The 18,495-nt window shown below is 59.1% G+C and overlaps 1 protein-coding gene across 2 annotated transcripts; it reads left to right on the forward strand.

Annotated features, from left to right (window-relative positions):
- Positions 1 to 4,539: 4,539 nt before the first annotated feature.
- PRODH (proline dehydrogenase 1) lies at positions 4,540 to 16,568 on the forward strand. Of its 2 annotated transcripts, none has more exons than XM_074554617.1 (14): positions 4,540 to 4,866; positions 5,423 to 5,610; positions 11,123 to 11,157; positions 11,459 to 11,608; positions 11,738 to 11,802; positions 12,145 to 12,261; positions 12,394 to 12,473; positions 12,734 to 12,815; positions 13,106 to 13,198; positions 13,288 to 13,434; positions 13,583 to 13,758; positions 13,838 to 13,936; positions 14,333 to 14,421; positions 15,632 to 16,568. In XM_074554617.1, the coding sequence occupies exons 1-14, from the start codon at positions 4,561 to 4,563 to the stop codon at positions 15,811 to 15,813; spliced, it is 1,809 nt and encodes a 602-aa protein (XP_074410718.1). In that variant the 5' UTR covers positions 4,540 to 4,560; the 3' UTR covers positions 15,814 to 16,568. The 2 variants fall into 2 exon arrangements, with proteins under 2 accessions (XP_074410718.1, XP_074410719.1); XM_074554618.1 differs by having other exon boundaries at positions 11,552 to 11,608.
- The last annotated feature ends 1,927 nt before the right edge of the window (positions 16,569 to 18,495 follow it).

The raw sequence follows: 18,495 nt of genomic DNA on the forward strand, positions 1-18,495 counted from the left end.
ATTTATTTCTTAGGCTGCAAGTGATTCACCAAAAATCATTGGGATGCAAGTGGAAAATGCCAGGGATCAGAACACAGCCCAGCTTTCAAAATCCCAACCATGCTGAGAGAGCAAGGTGTGGGCTGGCCAGGAGATCAGTTGCAAGAGGAGCTACCCAGCATCTCTTTCTTCTGCAGGGTCTGTGGCAGCTCTCAGCTGCTCTCCCCAGGGCCCCCAAGCCAAAGGAATGCCCCAGGAACTGGAGCTGCCACCCTGTGACTCCCCAGGTGACCAGCAAGATCCCAAACTCCTACTCTGCTCTCATGGAGGCAGGACACCAAGTGCTGCAGCCTCACCTGCCTGTGCCACACTTGGATAGCGACCACCCCTAATCCTGCTGGAGCAGCTGAACCTCCTGCAGCCTCTGCAGCACCAAGTGCAAGGGGAAGGATGCAGTCCCCTGGTTCCCCAGCTGTGAGAAGGCCGGCTGGATCCTCCATCCTGCTGCCAGAGTGTGGTCCATACTGTAGCACAAGTCAGATTCACGCCCAGGAGGGTGACACTGAGGCTGGCAGGGTGCTTGGGTGGAGTCAGAGAGCACCAACTCATTATCCAAACACACCCACGGGAGCTAGGAGCTCCTGGGCACCCCACAGGGGCTCATCCCCTCAGAGTGGGCAGTAGTTGATCTGGAGTTCTCCCTGAAGAATTGCACAGAGGGAGATGAAGCTTCTTGTGAAGAAAAATAACCCCCTACAAGATGAGAACCCACACGTGGCTGCAATTTGGGAAGCACTGTCCTGAAGTCCACCTTCACCTGGGTTTTGCTAGTGAATCCACATCAGATTCTGACTCACCCAGCTCCTGCCACCCCAGCACCTGCTGCTCCAAGGGACACCAGATGCCAGGTGAGGACCCACCCTGCTCCCATGGGCTGCAGGTGTCCCTCCTGCATGCTGGCCTGCACTGGGAGTGATTTGGTAGCACAGGTGCCGGGCACAAGTCAGGCATATGGTCAGTGAGAAACACCCAACAGAGGACAACCTGAGTCAGCACTCTCCACAGAAACCTCAGAGGAGCAGTGCTGGAAGCACAGAGTGCCATGGCAGCAGGGCTGGAGGGCTCACAGAGCTGTGGGACAGTGAAGACAGAGCCCCAGCCCCAAGGATGCAGCAGGCTTGCCCCTAGCCTGGCACTGGGCTGGAGGAAGAGGAGGGTGAGGAAGGCTGGTCCCACACCTGGGGAGCAGAGCCAGCAGCTTCCAGGATCTGTGTCCTGACCCACTTCTACCACAAGGCAGGAGGAGCAATCATCCCACTGTTCTCCTTCCCAGATGCTGGAGCGGCTGTTGTTACTCCTTGCCATCTGTGATGTTTGTGGTGTCAGAGGAGCCTCTGCTGAGGGCTGGCCCATGAAATATGCATGGCTTGGCCTCTCCTTCTAAATTGCATCTCCTCCTGTGCCAAGTTCTCTCCTCACCTATTTGTCTCACATTCAAATGTTTCTTCACATTTTACAGCTCCTCAAGCCATCCATAACAGATTCTCCTGGATTTACTCCTATTGCTGCTGCAGACGAGAGTGCCCAAGGAAGGACTTGGCTCTGCGTGATCCAGCCATGCTCCCCGTGTGGGGCAGAGCAGCATGGCTGTGTCTGTGACGTCTGTTCCAGCCATGGGCTGGACTGAGCTTCCCATGCCAGCTGCAGCCACCATGAGCAGGGACCAACCCCTTTGTGCCAGCAGCACCTGCCTGGGCATGGTGAGGACAGGGACAGTGGCCTCGAGGGCACAATGTCACAGCCAAGGGAGATTGGGAGCTGGGGGTCAGTGCTCTGCAAGGCCACAGTGACCCACGAGGGCTGGGTATGGTCCCCACGGCAGCCTGGAGCATCCCTTGTTGGTCTCCCTCCACTGGCAGGGTTACCAGCTCAGGGATTTTCTCTGCTTCAGGCACCACCATGCTGAGAGAAAGCTCATCAGATTTCACTTCCATCAAAAGTGGCTTTTTAACATTTCATCCCTGAGTTTGGGTCTGAAACTAAAGTTTCTTCAGAAACTCAGACCTGTGTGACCGGGGTCACAGGGGTTTGCAGGTGAAGAGAGAGACGAGAATGTTGTTTCTATGATCAGAAGGCTTGATTTATTATTTTATGACATATATATAACATTATGACTATACTAAAAGAATAGAAAGAAAAGTTCTCAGAAGGCTAGCTAAGAATAGAAAAGAAAAGAATGACAACAAAGATCCGTGTCTCTGCAGAGAGCGAGAGCAGCTCTGCCATGAGTGGTCAGTAAATCTAAACATCTACATGAGACCAATCACGGATCCACCTGTTGCATTCCACAGCAGCAGACAACCATTGTTTACATTTGTTGCTGAAACTTCTCAGCTCCAGCAGGAAAAATCCTAAGAAAGGATTTTAATGAAAAGATGTCTGCGACAGACCTGGTTTTGCACCCCGCTGGATGCTGCAGGGCTGCAGCTCTGCTGGCACAGCAGGCAGCACTTGGAAGCTTTCCCTGCTAAGACCAGGCAAGTGTTTCCCAGGGGTGACTGGTGCCATTAGAGCCTTTGAAGGGAATGTTCTCTGTGGCAATTGGCTGAGAAACAAGGTTTGAACTGCATTCCAAGAGTTCATATGTGCAGTCTCATCACGGCGAGGAACTTTGGGTGAATTGTTATTATCTCTAAATGTCACAAAAGAGTTAGCACAGGGAATGTTTTGAAGGAAGTGGATGCTTTTCCAGAGCTTTGTACCCGTCAAAGGCAATGCCACTGCCTGGCTGGCTCCGTGGAAGGACAAAATGTTCCCAAAGAAAACTTTACAAATGAGCTCAGGGAATCCCCGTGGTTTCACTGCCGGTTACAGCAATGTCAGTATTGGGGAGGGCAGAAAAAAACAATTGCAGGAACTAATTTTCCCATCTCCTGCCTGCGCTGAGCATTCCCAGCACAAGATGTCACTGAGGAGCTGGATTTGGACAGCTCTTCATTAGTCCGGACTCATCCCCCGGGAGCCACTGGAAACGGAGCTGGAGAGGAGGGCATGGAGAAGGAACATGGTCACAGGGAGAGGACACGGGCACAGAGAAGGGATGAGAGCACAGAGAAGGGAAATGGGCACAGAGAAAGTACGCAGCTGTGCTGCAGCTGTGAAACAATCCTGCGAAAAGGAAGGGAGGTGCCCGATCTCCCAGGCCAAGTCTCGGGAGTGTTCCTGGTCGCGGGGTGTCAGGGATGTGCTCGGTAATCTCCGGAGCTCAGCACTGGGTGTGCCGGGGAGGAACAGCTCAGGCTGCCATGAGCAGGACAGGCACTCGCCCTGCCCGGGCAGATCACGAGGTCCTGCCAGCCCTCCCTGGTGCTCCGCGGAGCAGGCGAAGCCCAACAACCCCAGCCCATGACGAGGGAGCCAAGTCTGCTGCCTCAAGCAACCCAAGCGCCCATGGACCCCACCAAAATGTTCATACACACACATCAGGAGGAGAGGATCAAGTACAGGGGCTTGAAATTTCTCTCCCATAACAGGTCCCGCAGATCTGAGATCCCTTCTCCAAGTGTTTCCAGCTCCACAGGCTGGACATACCACAGCCTGCCCCAGGGATGGCTACAAGGGAGCAAGCGCCCTTTGATGCATCCTTTGGCCCTCCCTGGGGCTTCCTGAGCAGTCAGTAGCCCCTTGGCCCTGCAGGATTGGCCCCAGTGCTTCCCACAGGTCCCCTTCAGGGCTCCTTCGGGACCTTCACAATTTTCCCAACGGCTCCTCCAAGGGCATGAGATCCTCTTTGCCCCGCTCCCAGCACTGCTCCAAGAGCAGAGTTCCCTTCAGGCCCACCCAGGGCACCCCTCGAGCCCCTCCAGGCCCTTCCTGGGGAGGGAGGTGCCCCCGGGACCGGCTGCTTCAAGGGATGGGAACGGGGAAAGCACCGGCCAGGGGACGGCGGGAGCGGGGTGCGCTGGGCACGGCGGCTCCAGTCTGGTGCTGGCCCCGGTGACCTCGCCAGTCCCAGTTCCCATCCCCGACCCGGTACCTATAGCAGCATTGCTCCTGCTTGCAGTACCGGTCCCAGTGACAATCTCGGTGCCGGTGCTGGTCCCGGTTCCTGCCCAGGTCCGAGTCCTGCTGCCGCTTCCGGTTTCGGTTTCAGTGCCGGTCTCGGTACCGTTACCGGTCCCGGGACCAGTTCCGCTACCGGTCCCTGTCCTCGTGTCGGTGCCAGTCCCGGGACCGGTTCCGCTACCGGTCCCCGTCCTCGTGTCGGTGCCGGTCCCGGGACCAGCCCCAGCCCCAGCGCCGATCCCGATCCCAGTTCCCATCCCCTTGGCGGTGCTGATGCCCGTCTCGGTGTCAGTGCCGCTCCCATTCCCAGTCCCGCAGCCGGGCCCGGTGCCGATCCCCGAATCAGTCGCAGTCCCGGTCGCCGCCGCGGGTGCTCGTGCGGGTGCCGGGGCGCGGGGCCGGTTCCGGTGGCAGCAGAGCGCGGCCAACGGCGGGGTGGAGCGGGGCCGCGGTGCCGGGGGCGGTCCTGCCCGGGCCGTACTTAAGGCGGCGGCGGGCGGCGGCCCCGCCGTGCCCATGGCTCTCCCCAGCGCCGCGCGGGTGCTCCGCGCCGCCGTTCGCCGGTGCGATCCCCCGAGCCGCCCTCGCTCCGCGCCCGCCGCCGCCGCCCCCCGCGGGTTGTCCCCGGCGGCGGCGGGCGCGGGACCCCGGCCGGGGCCGCCCCCTCCCCCGCGGGGCGCGGAGCGGGACCCGCCGTCGCCCGCTGTGGATTTCGGGGACTCGCGCGAGGCGTTCCGCAGCAAGAGCAACGCGGAGCTGCTGCGGGGGCTGCTGGTGCTGGGGCTGTGCGCCGTGGAGCCGCTGGTGCAGCACAACCAGCAGGTGCGTGCAGGAAGGGGTCTGCCCTGGGGGGGCTGCTCCGGGACGGGGCTTGTCCCCGTTCGGGGGTCACCGGCTCTGCACCGGCGGGGCTCTCGCTCAGGGGCGCCCGCTCCGGGAGGTGTCAGCCTCCTTCTGGAGGGAGTTCTTTCTCCAGGAAGCTCCATTTTGGGACTGCGACTCCCAGGATGGGCAGTGCCCCTTCCGGACGTGTCGGTGCGGGATGGGAGTTCTGTTGCTCCAGGGATGGCTCCCAATGGGGGGGGATCTTTCGCTCCGGGAGAGTGCCTGTTTTGCAGGATGTTGGTGCGTGCCAGGGATACTCGCACTCCGGGGGATACCGGTCCTGGGCTGGGGGGCTCTCATCCTAGGTGTGCCCATTTCAGGACGTGTCATTCCCCTTCCGCGGGGACCCTCGGTCTGAATGTGCGAGTGTTGGAGAGCTCCCGGACCCGGGCCAGCGGGTGCCCGTTTTGGGGAATGCCAGTCCTGGATCGTGGGGACTTTTCCTACGGGAGTGCCCATACGGGACGGGTGCTAAGGCGCCGCTGTCCCGCAGCTGCTGCAGTTGTGCCAGCGAGTGCTGGGGCAGACGCTGTTCGAGCGGCTGATGAAGATGACGTTCTACGGGCAGTTCGTGGCCGGGGAGGACCAGGAGGCCATCAAGCCGCTGCTCCGGCGGAACCAGGCCTTCGGCGTGGGCGCCGTGCTGGATTACAGTGTGGAGGAGGACCTGGGCGACGGGCGGTGAGTGCGGGGCTGGGGCGCGCCCTGGCCTCCCGGCCATTGGCTGCGTCTGCCCAGCCCCCCGCTCCCATTGGTTGCGGAGCTGTTCGTCACGGCCTCGCCCCCCGTAGCACCGCCCACTCAGTGCGAGGATGGCAGTGCGCAGAACGCGGGGATGGCAGTGCCCAGAACGCGGGGGGACAGTGCCCCGCACACGGGGATGGCGGTGCTGGGAACACGAGGGGACAATGCCCCGCACACAGGGATGGCAGTGCCCCGCACACGCGGGGGGACAATGCCCCGCACACGGGGATGGCAGTGCCCAGAACGCGGGGGGACAATGCCCCGCACACGGGGATGGCGGTGCTGGGAACACGAGGGGACAATGCCCCGCACACAGAGATGGCAGTGCCCTGCACACGGCGGGGGCTGTGTCCTGCACGCTGAGGTGCTGAGCCCCCATTGGGCTGTATCACTTCCCCCGCCCCTCTGCACATACCGGGTGCGGCCCCCCTGTCTGCTACACCCCCTCTGTCCCCATCCATTCCCTTCCACACAGCGGGGCGCACCCGTCTCCGGCGGTGCTGTACACCGCGAACCCTCCTCACTCCCTGAGGGGGTTCCCACCTCTATTTTCCATATCCTATGGGATGCTAACACCCCCTCCCCACCCTCTCCTATTCCATCTTCCCTCTGCCAGCCAGGTCCTATTTTCCCTAGCCCCCTGGGGCGCTGTGTCCGCCCCACATCCCCCTGCACACAGACAAACACACAGCGCTGCTGTCACGCCTGAAGTCCCCCTTCCCCCTCCATCGGGATGCTGCCCCCCATTCCTGCCCCCGCCATTCCTCACCATACAAATGTTGCCTCACACATTTTGGTGGACACGATGACCTTGGAGCTCTTTTGCAATGTTAACAATTCCATGATTTCATGATTTCCACCCTCCATCATTTCCATCCCTCTCAAGCTGGGGTGGTGCCCCCTTTCCTGCACTGTCCCCCGGTCCCAGGCAGCCTTCACTGCCTCCCGCCCTTTGGCGAGAGCTGGCAGCAGCCCAAAGCCGCCGGTAACTTTCCATGATTCGGGCTCCAGCTCCGGTCAGCTGCGCTCTCCGGATCGATGGGCGGCTGGCACGGTCACGGGGGTGGGCGGTGTCCCCCACCCACAGCAAGGGTGGCCATTCCGAGGACACCGCTGAGGATGCGCCGTGCCCGGGGCAAGGCTGGCCGGCGGCAGTCGCTGCTGGCAGCTGGGGACACGCTCCGGCTGTCGTATGTTTGTCTCGTGGTGTCAAAAGCACAGCGGGAACGGCTTTTCAGGATGATTTGCGAGCAGGACGTGAGTAAGGCAGGTGCTGCCGCTGAGCGCCTTATCTCTGCTCCACACCCGGGAGCTGTTTATCGGGGATCCCCGTGTGCTTGCCGGGTGCCGCTGCTGCCGCTGCCATTCCTCCCCTGGAGTGAAGGGTCTGTGGGTCCCTGATGGGAGCAGGCACTGGTGAGAACTGTGCCGGGGCAGGTAGGGCTGCAGCCTCCCAGAGTGGACTGGAAACTTGGGGTTTTTTCTAGAAAAGCTTCAAAACACCCTGCTGCTGCCAGGCAGGAGGGTGGCTGTTTTGAAGGTGTGTGACTGTTTTTGAAGGTTAGGTGTTTCTCCCCTGGACACGCAGCCATGGTGCAGGCAGTGTTCAGCGTTCCTGTGGGGCTGGGCCAGCAGCACTGGTGCTGCCAGGCTGTCACTGCTGCCCTCCATGCCTGGCTGGGCCTCAGCCAAGGGCTTTCCTGTGGGACACCATGGAAGACTCTCAGGCAGACTGTGCCTGCAGCTGTATCCCTCCTGCTGATGGGTGTCAGTGCTTTGTGAGCTGGCCGGGCTGTGCTGCTTCCCCCCACTGCAAATTTGGGGTTTGCACGTGTGGTACTTCTGGCTAGGTGAGTTGTGTGGGCCATTCACATTCAAGAGACTTCCCAAGGCAACCCTGCCCAAGACCCAGTGGGATTTGCCTGGATATCAGGAAAAGGGTCATCACCCAGAGGATGGTCAGGCACTGAACAGGATCTCCAGGGAGTGGTCATGGTCCCAAGGCTGCCACTCGAGGACTGTTTGGACAAGCACAGGGTAGGATTGTTGTCCTCTGCAGAGCTAAGAGTGGAGCTTGATGTCCTCATTTGTCCCTTCCACCTCAGGATGTTCTATAATTCTCTGAACAGGGACCAAGCCCAGGATGGGATTGGATGGGTCATGTTGAATGGTGTTCCTTGCCAACCATCACTCTGGCTCCTCCCTGGCTCTCTTTGGGGTAAAATCCCAAATTCTCAGTGCTTCTGCCAGGGCTGGTGCTGAGTGGGCTGCACATGGTTGAGAGGGGTGAGCAGTCCTGCGTTCCTGGCTGCTGGACCCTGGAGCTGTGTCCTTCCCCTTGGTGAATGCTTTGGGATTGTGTTGCTGCCAGCCAGGAAGCAGAGTTACCAACCACAGCAATCAGTGAGTGTTTTGGCCTCTTGGTGCCATCTCCTGTTGTTCTTCTGGAGCAAGCCTGACATAATGGCAGGGAAATGCCCTTTCCAGCCCAGGAATGGGCTGTGGCACCTCTTGCATAGCCCTTCCGGCTGGGAACAGCAATGACACGTGGGCAAGAACCGGCTTATCCTGCCTGTTGCAGGGCCCTGCCTGCCCTGCTCAGGCTGGCATCCAGGGCTCTGCCAGCTTGTCCCAGGAGCCTCAGCCACGTGCTGGAGGCTGCTGCCAGGTCATGGTGACACAGCTGGAAATCAGTGTTCTGCAGGCAGCAGAGGTCTGGGGGCTCCAGCATGGCTGCAGCCCTGGGTAGGGGGTGGAGAGGCAGCACTGGGCAGGGGCTTCTGGTACCTGTGGGATGAAGCTGCAGCTCATCCCCATAGTGAAGGTGGCTGTAGGCTCCTGGCAGCCCTGGGGCCCTTGCTGGCACATGGGCATCCCAGGACTGCACGTGGGTTGGGGTTGTGCTGACACAGGGGAGGGACAATCCTGCCCCTGGCATTGTCAGATGCTCTTCAGGCTCTGCCGTGCAAAGTGTGGATTCGACTTCCTCTAGAAATTCCTTGTGTGGATATCTGACACCTGCTCCAGTGTGGGATCACTGTCCCCAGCCTGGGCAATGCTGCTCCCAGAGCTGCTGCCTCCCCTTCTCCTCCTATTCCCAGCTGCCATCCCTGCCCTTTGTCAGCAGGGGGGTGGCGGCTGGGATCATGGGGCAGCTTCTATTTAGCTTCAAGCTCTCCAAGACCAGCTCTCCTGGTCCTGGTCTGCTCTGTGCTGACAACTCTTGCATGGAGCAGGTTGAAGGTCTATTCTGCCAAGAGCTTTGCTTTATTCTTACCTGCAGGATTTTAAGCACCACCCATAGCTCCAAAATGGACTTCATGTAACCATGAGTCTTTTCCTTGGATGTAGTAATTCAAGGACAGCTTCTCCCTGGTCCCTCATCCCTTTTGCCAGACCCATTTGTTGATGAGCGAAGCAAACATGCTGTGCTGCTGGCATCCTCTGGGTAACCTGCGGGGCCAGAGGGATTATTTCTGACAGTGGGACCTTTGTGCTGCTCCTGAGCTACTTTACTCAACCTGATCCAAAACTTCCTGAAAGCCCCATCTGCTGTGTCAGCTGGATTACCCTTCCCAGCCATCCAGCAAGTCCTCACAACCTGCTTTAGGCAAGTGTGAGCTCCCAGGCCCCAGACTCAACCTTGAGGCTGTTCCTGTCTGGATACAGCCTGCCAGGAACATCCAGACAGTGCCTGGAGATGGGACCTGCTCTGGGAGACTTGTTGTTGGTTTGTGGAAAGGATGGTCAGGTATAAGCTGGGTTCAGTGGCACTTGGGGGTGAGGGAATGGCTTTGCTGGCCAAGATTAATATTGCAAAGTGAGCAGCTGATATCCAGGACAAAGTTATTTCTTCAGCTGGAAGCATCTTCCTTTATTTTGCTTCATGCAGAAGAACAAAGCAAGCACCGTGGCACTGCTTTGAATGCCCCCCTAGAGGATGAAGGAACAGCTGGTGCAGTCATGCAGCAGAAATGGTGCTGGGAAGGGTGTGTTTATCTTCAGGAACACAAAACAATCTAACTCCAAGGGCGCTGTTTGCTATTTGAGCTGTGTGCCTTCACTCCAGCCACTTGTCCCCAGTACCTTGGATGTGGTGCCCAGGGTGTGCTCAGAGCTGTCCCCTGTGCACAGGACCCCTGTGTGCCCTCCTGTCACAGCAGTGTTCAGCTGAAGCTGTCCCCTGTGCCATGCCACCAGCTCCAAAGGGAGCTTCCACCTAGCAAGGGCTTTGCTGACAAATCCCATTGCTGAGTGTGTGATCTCTCCTCCTTCCTTTCTTCCACCCTCTGTACTCAGGGACAGCAAGCTGCTTTCCCTGCCCTCAGGTGAGTGAAATCAGGGAGCAGAGCCTGCTAGATATGATGCCTTGTGCTTCCTATGGGCTCCAGCTGCTCCTGCCCTGGCTCATGCCAGGCTTTGTGGCACTTTGAGTGGTGTGGGGCTGGTGCTGGCTCCAGGGGCCAGAGGGAATGGCTTGTTTCTGGTTGTTATGCTTCCAGCAGCCCCTAATCCCTGTCACAGGGTTTTCATATGGTAGAGTGTGTCCTGGGACCCTGCCATGTGCCTCTCTGCTCTCTTGGCCAGCCTGCTGGCTCCAGATGGGTGGCTTTGCTCCTTCCCTCCAACTGTGCTTCTTTGCCATCGGGCATAGCCAGTTTGGGGACAGGGATGCCAAGGCAGAGGCCTCCTGCAGGGGATGGTTCTGCTGCCACCCAGGGCTGCTCTCCAGGAGCTGGCCCTCTTCCAGGTCATACCCTGGCTCTGCAGCTGGGTTTAGAGTGTCAGCAAGAAGGCTTAGCTACTCAAGCTCAGGAAGGATGTCGTGACTTGGCCATCATCCCCAGGCTGTCAGAGCCTTGTTATCTCCATGGCAGAGAGTTTGGGCTTGAAATGACATCCGAGGTCAGCTGGAGTTGGAAACGAGGTGTTGTTTGTAGTTGTTGGCTGAAGCAATGGCACAGAGGAGTGTGGGGCAGCATGCACCCTCGGCTTGGTGTGCTCAGGGTCTGGAGCAGCTCTGTGCTTTGTGGTCTGGCTGCTGGTGCCATCAAGGTGGGAAGGCAGTGGGTTGAGGTTTGGTGTCACCACAGCAAGGACCATGAGCAGGTTGCAGATGGAGCATGCCAGTCCCACCAGACTGACCTTATCTTTGCCATGGTGTGGGCTTTTGGAGAGCAGCTCTGAACCCTGGGACAGGCCATCCTCACTGTGCTGCCTCAGGGCTCCCAGGTCCTCCCTGGATGGATGGTAAAGCCCTGTTCCCTTCCACACGGGGGTTTTGGGCATCTGAACTGCCAGCTGGATCCCATCGGTGATGGGATGGCAAGGGAACAGCAGGGCCAGCAGCAGGATGGCAGCACAGGAGCCTCAGAGCTGTCCTGTCCATCAGCATAGGGTTGCAGGGGGTTGCTGAACTGGCCCTCATCTTTCCCATTTCTCTTCTTAGCTCCCGCACCTCTGCAGCCGACAAGGAGACGGGAGGTGAGTGACGGGAGATGGCCTGGAGGTCCGGGCATAAGAGGCCTGGTGTTGTGGGGGAAGGACCCAGGTACCATGGCCTCAAAAAATGAGCTGGATGAACAACATGATTCCTGGCCCAGTCGTGACCTTCAGCAAAGACTCGGCCTCTGCTCAGGCACAGAGCAAGCAGGGCCAAGTCAGTGCTGGGGGCCCTTCTGAGGTCCAAGCCAGAGCCTCTCTCTCTTCACCCACACCAGGAGCTCCTGGGGAGGCTGTAGGAGCTTGATGGGGCATGGCCCATCTCCCTCCTCTCCCACCCCAGGAGCAGAAAAAAGGGAGAAGCAATACCGAGTGCATCTGGGATTTGGGGATCACCATGGTGGAATCACTGGGGCCCACTCCTATTTCTACGCAGATGAGGCCAAGTGTGACCGGCACATGGAGACTTTCCTCCGCTGCATTGATGCCTCAAGTGAGTGCTCCACATGTCCTGGACAGTCCCACTGTGCTGGGACTGCAAGGATCTCTGTCCCACCCTCACCATATCTCCCTGCCCAAGGGCTGACGGTCAGGTTGATGCTGTTTTTGTGGTTCCATCCAGGGGGCTGCTCAGAGGACGGATTCTGTGCCATCAAGCTGACAGCGCTGGCCAGACCCCAGTTCCTGGTGAGTGCCAGAGCTGTGGCAGAGTGTGGTGGGGCAGAGCCAGGGTCAGAGATGATGCTTCTGCTGGGCCAGGTGCCAGGTGGCATCTCTAGTAAAAGCAGTGAGGAGTGGGCACCCGCAGCCTGTCCCCTGAGACCCCAAGATCCCTGGAGACCCTGACTCAACTTTTGGGGAGACACAAAGAGCTTAGGACTTTAAAGGTGACATAAAGGTGGATATGTGGGGTCTACACTGCCCTGCTCTGGGGCCAGCATCTGCCTTGGGCTGGGTATGATCTTGCAAAGTCCTCACAGGACAGGGGGCTCCAGCCTGGGTGTCTCACCTGGAGCCCTGTCCCCGCAGGTGTGTTTCTCAGAGGTGCTGGTGAAGTGGCGGAGGTTCTTCCACCGAATGGCTGCAGAGGAGGGCCTGGCCGGGCGGGCAGTGCTGGACAAAAAGCTGCAGGTGGAGAAGCTGCAGGTGAGGCCTGTGGGAGGAGGCTGTGCTGTAGGGATGCCCTGTTGGAGGTGGCCATGGATACGGAGGTGCCAGAGCAGCCCTGAGCTGTGACACCTCAAGCAGACAGACCCCTGATGCTTCTTTTGGTGGCAGGAGGCACTGGCCAACCTTGGCATTGTAAGCAAGGCAGAGATCCAGCAGTGGTTCACAGGCGAAAACGTGGGCACCAATGGGTAAGCTGCCTGGGAGCTGGGGGTGCTGCAGCACAGGGACACTGGGGGACTTTGTCCCTGTCCCTGGGCCAGCAGCAAGGGGAGGTCTCCAAAGGCCTGCTGTGGCTCAGCATAGCAATAGAACATGGGGGAAGTTCGGGTGGAGGTGACAAGACAGGACAGGTGACACATGTGTCCTTCCTGCTGGTGAGGGTTGGGAGCTGATAGAGAGCCCCCTGCCTTTGCAAGACACCAGCAAGGACCTGGCTCTCTGCCCCCAGCACTGTGGACCTGCTGGACTGGAACCGCCTGTTGGACAGCCGCACCAAGCTCTCCAGGCCTCTGCTCATCCCCAACAGGAAGGTGGGTGCCCACCTTTGCTACCCCCAGAGGGATCCCACAGAGGCTTTGTGGAAGCAGGGCAAGGGTCTCATGCTCTTTGCAGTAGTTGCTGGTGGCTGCACAGCTCAGCCATGCTGTGAGCAGTGTGCAACAACCAGGCTGGCACGGTGGGCACACTGTCACGCCCTGCTGGCTGCTGGGGCTGGGGGACTGCAGTCAGTCCGAGGGATGGGTTCCCTCCAGGGGTGGTTTTGTCCCCCATGGGCAGAGCTGGGTGCAGGCAGGGTGCCACAAATCTGTACTTGTTTCAGACTGGGCAGCCAGAGCCTCTGCTGTCGCGCTTCGGCGAGGAGGAGGAGCAGCAGCTGAAGAGGGTGCTGCAACGCATGGATGTCCTCGCAAGAGTGAGGGGGCCTTGGGGCTGGGGAAGTCACAGAGGGGGATACATGGAGCAGGCAGCCCTCTGAACCAGCCTGCATGTCCTTCACCCCAGAGTGCCATGGAGCAGGGCGTGAGGCTGATGGTAGACGCGGAGCAGAGCTACTTCCAGCCGGCCATCAGCCGCCTGGCAGTGGAGACGCAGCGCCACTTCAACAGGAGCCAGCCCGTCATCTACAACACCCACCAGTGCTACCTGAGGGTGAGGCCCACGGGTCCTGGGCGCTGCTCCCCGCGTGGGTGGGGACCTCATCTCCCAAAGCCATGGCAGTGCAATGGCATGGCTGCTGAGACAGTCAGGGGTGGCACTGCAGTAATGACCTTGTGCCATCTCTTCCACTGGCTCGAAGGAGGCTTACAACAACGTGACAGGGGACGTGGAGCTGTCCCACCGCGAGGGCTGGCACTTCGGCACCAAGCTGGTGCGTGGTGCCTACATGGAGCAGGAGAAGGAGAGGGCGGCTCAGATGGGCTACGAGGATCCCATCAACCCAACCTATGAGAAGACCAACGAGATGTACCACAGGTAGGGGACAGCCCCAGGCACACTGCTGCCTGTTGCCCCAGTGGAGGAGGCCTCACCAGAGGCCCATCTTGCCTTACAGGTGCCTGGACTATGTCCTGGAGAAGATCAAGCAAAGGTGGAAAGCCAGCGTGATGGTGGCGACTCACAATGAGGACACCGTGAAGTTCACCCTGCACAGGTGAGTGCTGGGCAGGCAGTGTGGTGAGGCAGGGACAAGGGGCTTGAGGAATGTGGGAGCCCAGCAGAGATGCAGGGAGATGTGCTGTGGTGTGTCAGGTTCCCCCTGAGCTCACCTGGGGGGACCCTGGCTCCCACGTGGTGCTCAGGGCTTTAGATGGGGCTTGGAGCTGAGGTACAGCACAGTGGCCCCAGTGGCTGCAGAATTGGTCCCATCACCAATTCAGAGGCTGTCGTAAAAAGAAATCCCTCAAGCTCTACATCCCAGCATCCACTGGGATGTGGTCAGTGCCACAGTGTCCCACTTGGAGATGATCCCCAGCCTGCTGGTGGGACACACTGCCCTGGTGAGCTCTGCTGGGTCTGCTCTCCCCCTATGCTGAGGCTGGTTTTGCAGGATGAAGGAGCTGGGGATCCATCCCTCGGACAAGAAGGTGTGCTTTGGGCAGCTGCTGGGCATGTGTGACCAGATCACCTTCCCCCTGGGTGAGTGATGGCAGTGGGGGGCTTGGCAGAGGTGCTCCAGCCCCACTGAGGCCCCTAAACAGCGAAGGAAGGAAGGAAGGCCAGCCTGTCATAGAGCACTGGCTGAGCACAGTGTGTTGCCATGGGGAATGCTGTGACTCCTGGGTGGGGGTTTGGGGAAGATGTAGATGAGGATATGAGTGAAGAGTGACATCTCTCTCCTGAGGCTCCATGAGCCTGTAGTGGCTGGGCAGGGACATTCCCACTTTGGAGTCTGAGCAGAGATTGGGGTCTCAGGGTGGGGCAGAGACTGGTCCTGGCAGACAGAAGCCCTCTCCTGTACCTCCTCGGCCTGGGGGTGTCCCTTGGCTCCACGGGAGATGCACACCGAGTCCTGGGCTCCCTGCTAACAGGATGGCACCAGCCTCGTGTGGCCCTGTCCTCAGCCGCCAGCCCAGGCAGCAGAGCAGCACTGCCAGGGGCCTGGGCAGGAGGACACACAGGGGTCCAGGTACCCAGCCCAGGTCAGAGACTGATCCCCCTGCCCACACCAATGTCCAGAACAGAGTCCCAAGGCCAGCAGAGCAGCAGGAGGCAAACTGGGCAGTTGTCCAGCACAGATGCTGCTCTGTCCTGGAGTTCTCTTGGAAGCAGGGCTTGGCCGCCCATCTGCAGCCTCGTCCGGTCATGCTGGAAGAATGTGTTAACTTGATGTTTCTGGTTGAACGCTCCTTGAGCTGGCCCAGCCCCGGCTGCTGACATTCCCAGGGCTCCTGGTGACCTCGGCCCGCTCCCTCTGGCGCTTTCCCAAGCTCCCGGTGCTGAGCCGGGAGGGATGCGCGGCTGCTGGGAGCCCCTCCAGTGCCACCACAGCCTCCTGCACGGCCTTCAGGGCATGGTTGGGCAGGCAGGCAAGGGCAGGTGGCTTTTTTTTCTTCTCCCTGCCTTTTTTATTTTCCCCCTGTTTTTTCTTCCCCCCCTGTTTTTATTTCACTCCTTTTATCCTCACCCTTTTTCTCTGACCTTTTTCCCCCTCCTTCTCCCCCTTTTTTCTCCCCCTTCCTGTCCCTTCCTCCCCTTTTCCCCCTTGCCCCCTTTTTCCCCATTTCAAGTATCTTCCTCTTCTTTTCCCATTTTTTCACTCTTTTCCTCATTCTTTACCTTTTGTTTTCCTTTTTGCACATATTTTTTCTCTCTCGGCGATTCCCTGAGCCGCAGCCTCTCCCCTCAGGGCAGGCTGGTTTCCCGGTGTACAAGTACGTGCCATTCGGGCCGGTGAAGGAGGTGCTGCCCTACCTGTCCCGCCGGGCGCAGGAGAACCGGGGCATCATGCAGCGGGCGAACCGCGAGCGGGACCTGCTCTGGAAAGAGGTCAAGCGGCGCCTCCTCTCAGGAAACCCCTTCAGCCCCTGACCCCAGCCCGGGGCTCCTGCACCTTGGCCCTGAACCACTGTCACCATTCCCCAGCCCGGCTCTGCTGCAGCTCCCCCAGCCCACTTGCCCAGGAGAGAAGTGTCCTTGTTGCTGTTGAACCACTCACACCTTCGGTGGCCTCTGGGATTGCCCCCACTGGCACTGCCCCAGGGATGTCCCTGTGCCACCCCACGGCCTCTGGAGCTGTCCCTGGGGAGATGCTGGGGCTCTCCTGCCAGCCCACCCTGTGCCTTGATAAACACTGTCCCGGTGTTTTTTCCCTGGCAGGATTGCACAGGGTGATTTATCCACTTGCCTTGTGTCCATGGGCTCAAGTGGGCTGGGTGACTTGGGGACAGGCTGGCCTCAGCCAGAAGCTTCTCCAGCCTTTGCCAGGGTTGGAGTTTAGCCTCCACCAGACCTCTGAAGGGGCAGGACCAGGCCCTGTTGCCTGTCCCAGCTACCTGCCTGCTCACTGGCTTTGCACTGACCAGGGCTGGGCAGGTCCAGGCTCTCCTCCAGCCCACTGGGATAAGCTGCCTGGGGTTGTCCATCCTCAGGCACACATCCAGGGGAGCAGAAGGGGTGAGGGGAGTGGGCTGGCCCCATCCCTGCGCCATTCTTGCCCGCAGCCCCTGGTTCTAATGATGGACCATGGCAGTGGGAGGACCAGGAGCTGGACCACAGCTCATCTCTGCTGTACACTGGATTTGTAGAGAATGGAAATAATTAAATCACTACTGTTCCTGCTGCCATCTCTTTCTCTCTGTTCTTGGGCAGCCACATGTGCCCAGGCACTGCTGTGGTCTCAAGGAAGGGTTAATGCTGCATGCTTTGGCCTGAGCCAGAGCCTGGGGAAAGGAGTGAGACCAAACTTCTTGGGACAGGGGCTGGAGAAGCTGTGGAGCTTCCTGTGATGGCTTTGGGGGAGCTGGGAGCCCTGGGCCATCCCCATACCTGCAGAAGAGGGGGCGGCAGCATGGGAGAGACCTGCTTTTGGGGTGACATGCACCCTGCAGGATTTCATGCCTCAAATTAGGAGCAGTTTTTCTCGGGCTCTGCAGGACCACAGGCATCTCTGGGATTCCCTGCCTGGAGCTGTGGCAGTGTCTCCTTGTTTTGGGGGTCAGCCTCTATACTTGGTGAGCCATCCACACTAAAGGGGTGATGTTTTGACTTTCCAGAGCTGTTCATCTCCTGCCTTTTCTCTAGTTGAGACTCTTCTGCCTTAAAAAAATAAACCTGGAGGGGAGCAGGGAGCTTTGCCTGGAGCAGGAGACCAGAACAGCACTGGTGCAGGCAGCGGCTGGGCTCCTGGAATTTAAAGGAAGATGGGAGATGTTCTAGATGTTCTGGGCTGCCTTCCAGCCCATGCAAGCAGGATGCTGTGACAGTGGCACAGAGTGCCCTGGTGCCCCAGGGGCTGAGCTCTGACGCTGCAGCTGCACCCAGGGCTGGCTGATGCAAAGACCCACAGACATGTGTAGGAGGGCAGAAGTCCCTCTTGGCCCTCTTTTTTGCAGATAATCCCCTCCCCAGCCCTGTTCCCAGGACAGGGCAGCTCTGCAGCCTGGGGCAGTGTGTGCCTGTTTGTAGGGGCTGTGTAGGGCTGCAGCTGCTGCCTCCTGAACACCCAAGGCACAGAATGCCCTTGAAACCCCCAAATCTCCAGTTCCCCACAACCTTTCACAGAATATCCTCAGCTGGAAGGGACCCACAAGGATCCAGTTCCTGGCCCTGCCCAATCCAGGGACCCGGTAAGCCCAACCCCTGTCCCTGCCCAGACCCCCAACAGCCCCACCCTGTCCATCCCTGGAAGTGCTGCCCAAATGCTCCTGGAGCTCTGGCAGCCTCGGGGCCGTGCCCATTCCCTGGGCAGCCTGGGCAGTGCCAGCACCCTCTGGGGGAAGAGCCTTGCCCTGATATCCCACCCTACTGTCCCCTGGCACAGCTGTATCCATGCTCAGCCAGAAATTAGCAACTGCCACTTTTATTTCTGGATGCACTGACCCAACCAACACTCCCATGTCCCAGGCATTCCCCACCCTGCTCAGTTCTGCCTTTTGTTGCTCCTGTTTTCTGCTTGTCCTGGAGGAAGAGGAAGCAGGGAAAGGTGGGGGTGTGTGTTTGTGTGTGTGTCTGTGTCTGTGTTTGTGCGTGTGTGTCTGTGTGTGTCTGTCTGTGTGTGTGTGTGTGTGTAGGACCCTGTGCTGCTGCACAGGGGAGGTGCAAGGGGAAAGAGCCAAATCTTTGCAGAAAGGCTGAAATCCTGACAGCCTGGGCACACTGAGGATGGTGACAATACCCCACATTGTAGGTCCCACCTTGCCCTGCTGTGCAGTCCTGCCCATCCAAGCGGCCATGCAGATTTTTGAACTGACAGAACAGCATCTTTTTGCTTAGCTTTGTGTTCAGAAATACTATAGTGCTGGGGTTCCTTTCTTCTGGGATGTTTTCCAAAACACAGAAAGACAGGAGACAGGCACCTGGCAGGGTTAGAAATGGGAACTGCAAATAACGGTGTGATGGAAAGCATGGGCCAAGCTCTGTATGGACAACAGCCTGGCCAGGACCAGGGGGAGAGGAGGGAGGGGTGGGTGCCTCCTGTGGGATAAGCAGTGCCCAGGCCCTGGCAGCACCAGCCAACCCAGAGCACTGTGAAACCTCCCCTTGCCTCTTGCC

This window comes from Zonotrichia albicollis, chromosome 18, assembly GCF_047830755.1.
Source record: "Zonotrichia albicollis isolate bZonAlb1 chromosome 18, bZonAlb1.hap1, whole genome shotgun sequence".
NCBI lineage: Eukaryota > Metazoa > Chordata > Aves > Passeriformes > Passerellidae > Zonotrichia > Zonotrichia albicollis.

Bases quoted from the DNA above. Each gene is read 5' to 3' on its own strand.
- PRODH (XM_074554617.1), top strand. From the start codon at position 4,561: ATGGCTCTCCCCAGCGCCGCGCGGGTGCTCCGCGCCGCCGTTCGCCGG. The intron at 11,803-12,144 runs GTGAGTGCCAGA...CTGTCCCCGCAG, and splicing joins TGGCCAGACCCCAGTTCCTG to GTGTGTTTCTCAGAGGTGCT. The intron at 12,816-13,105 runs GTGGGTGCCCAC...TACTTGTTTCAG, and splicing joins TGCTCATCCCCAACAGGAAG to ACTGGGCAGCCAGAGCCTCT.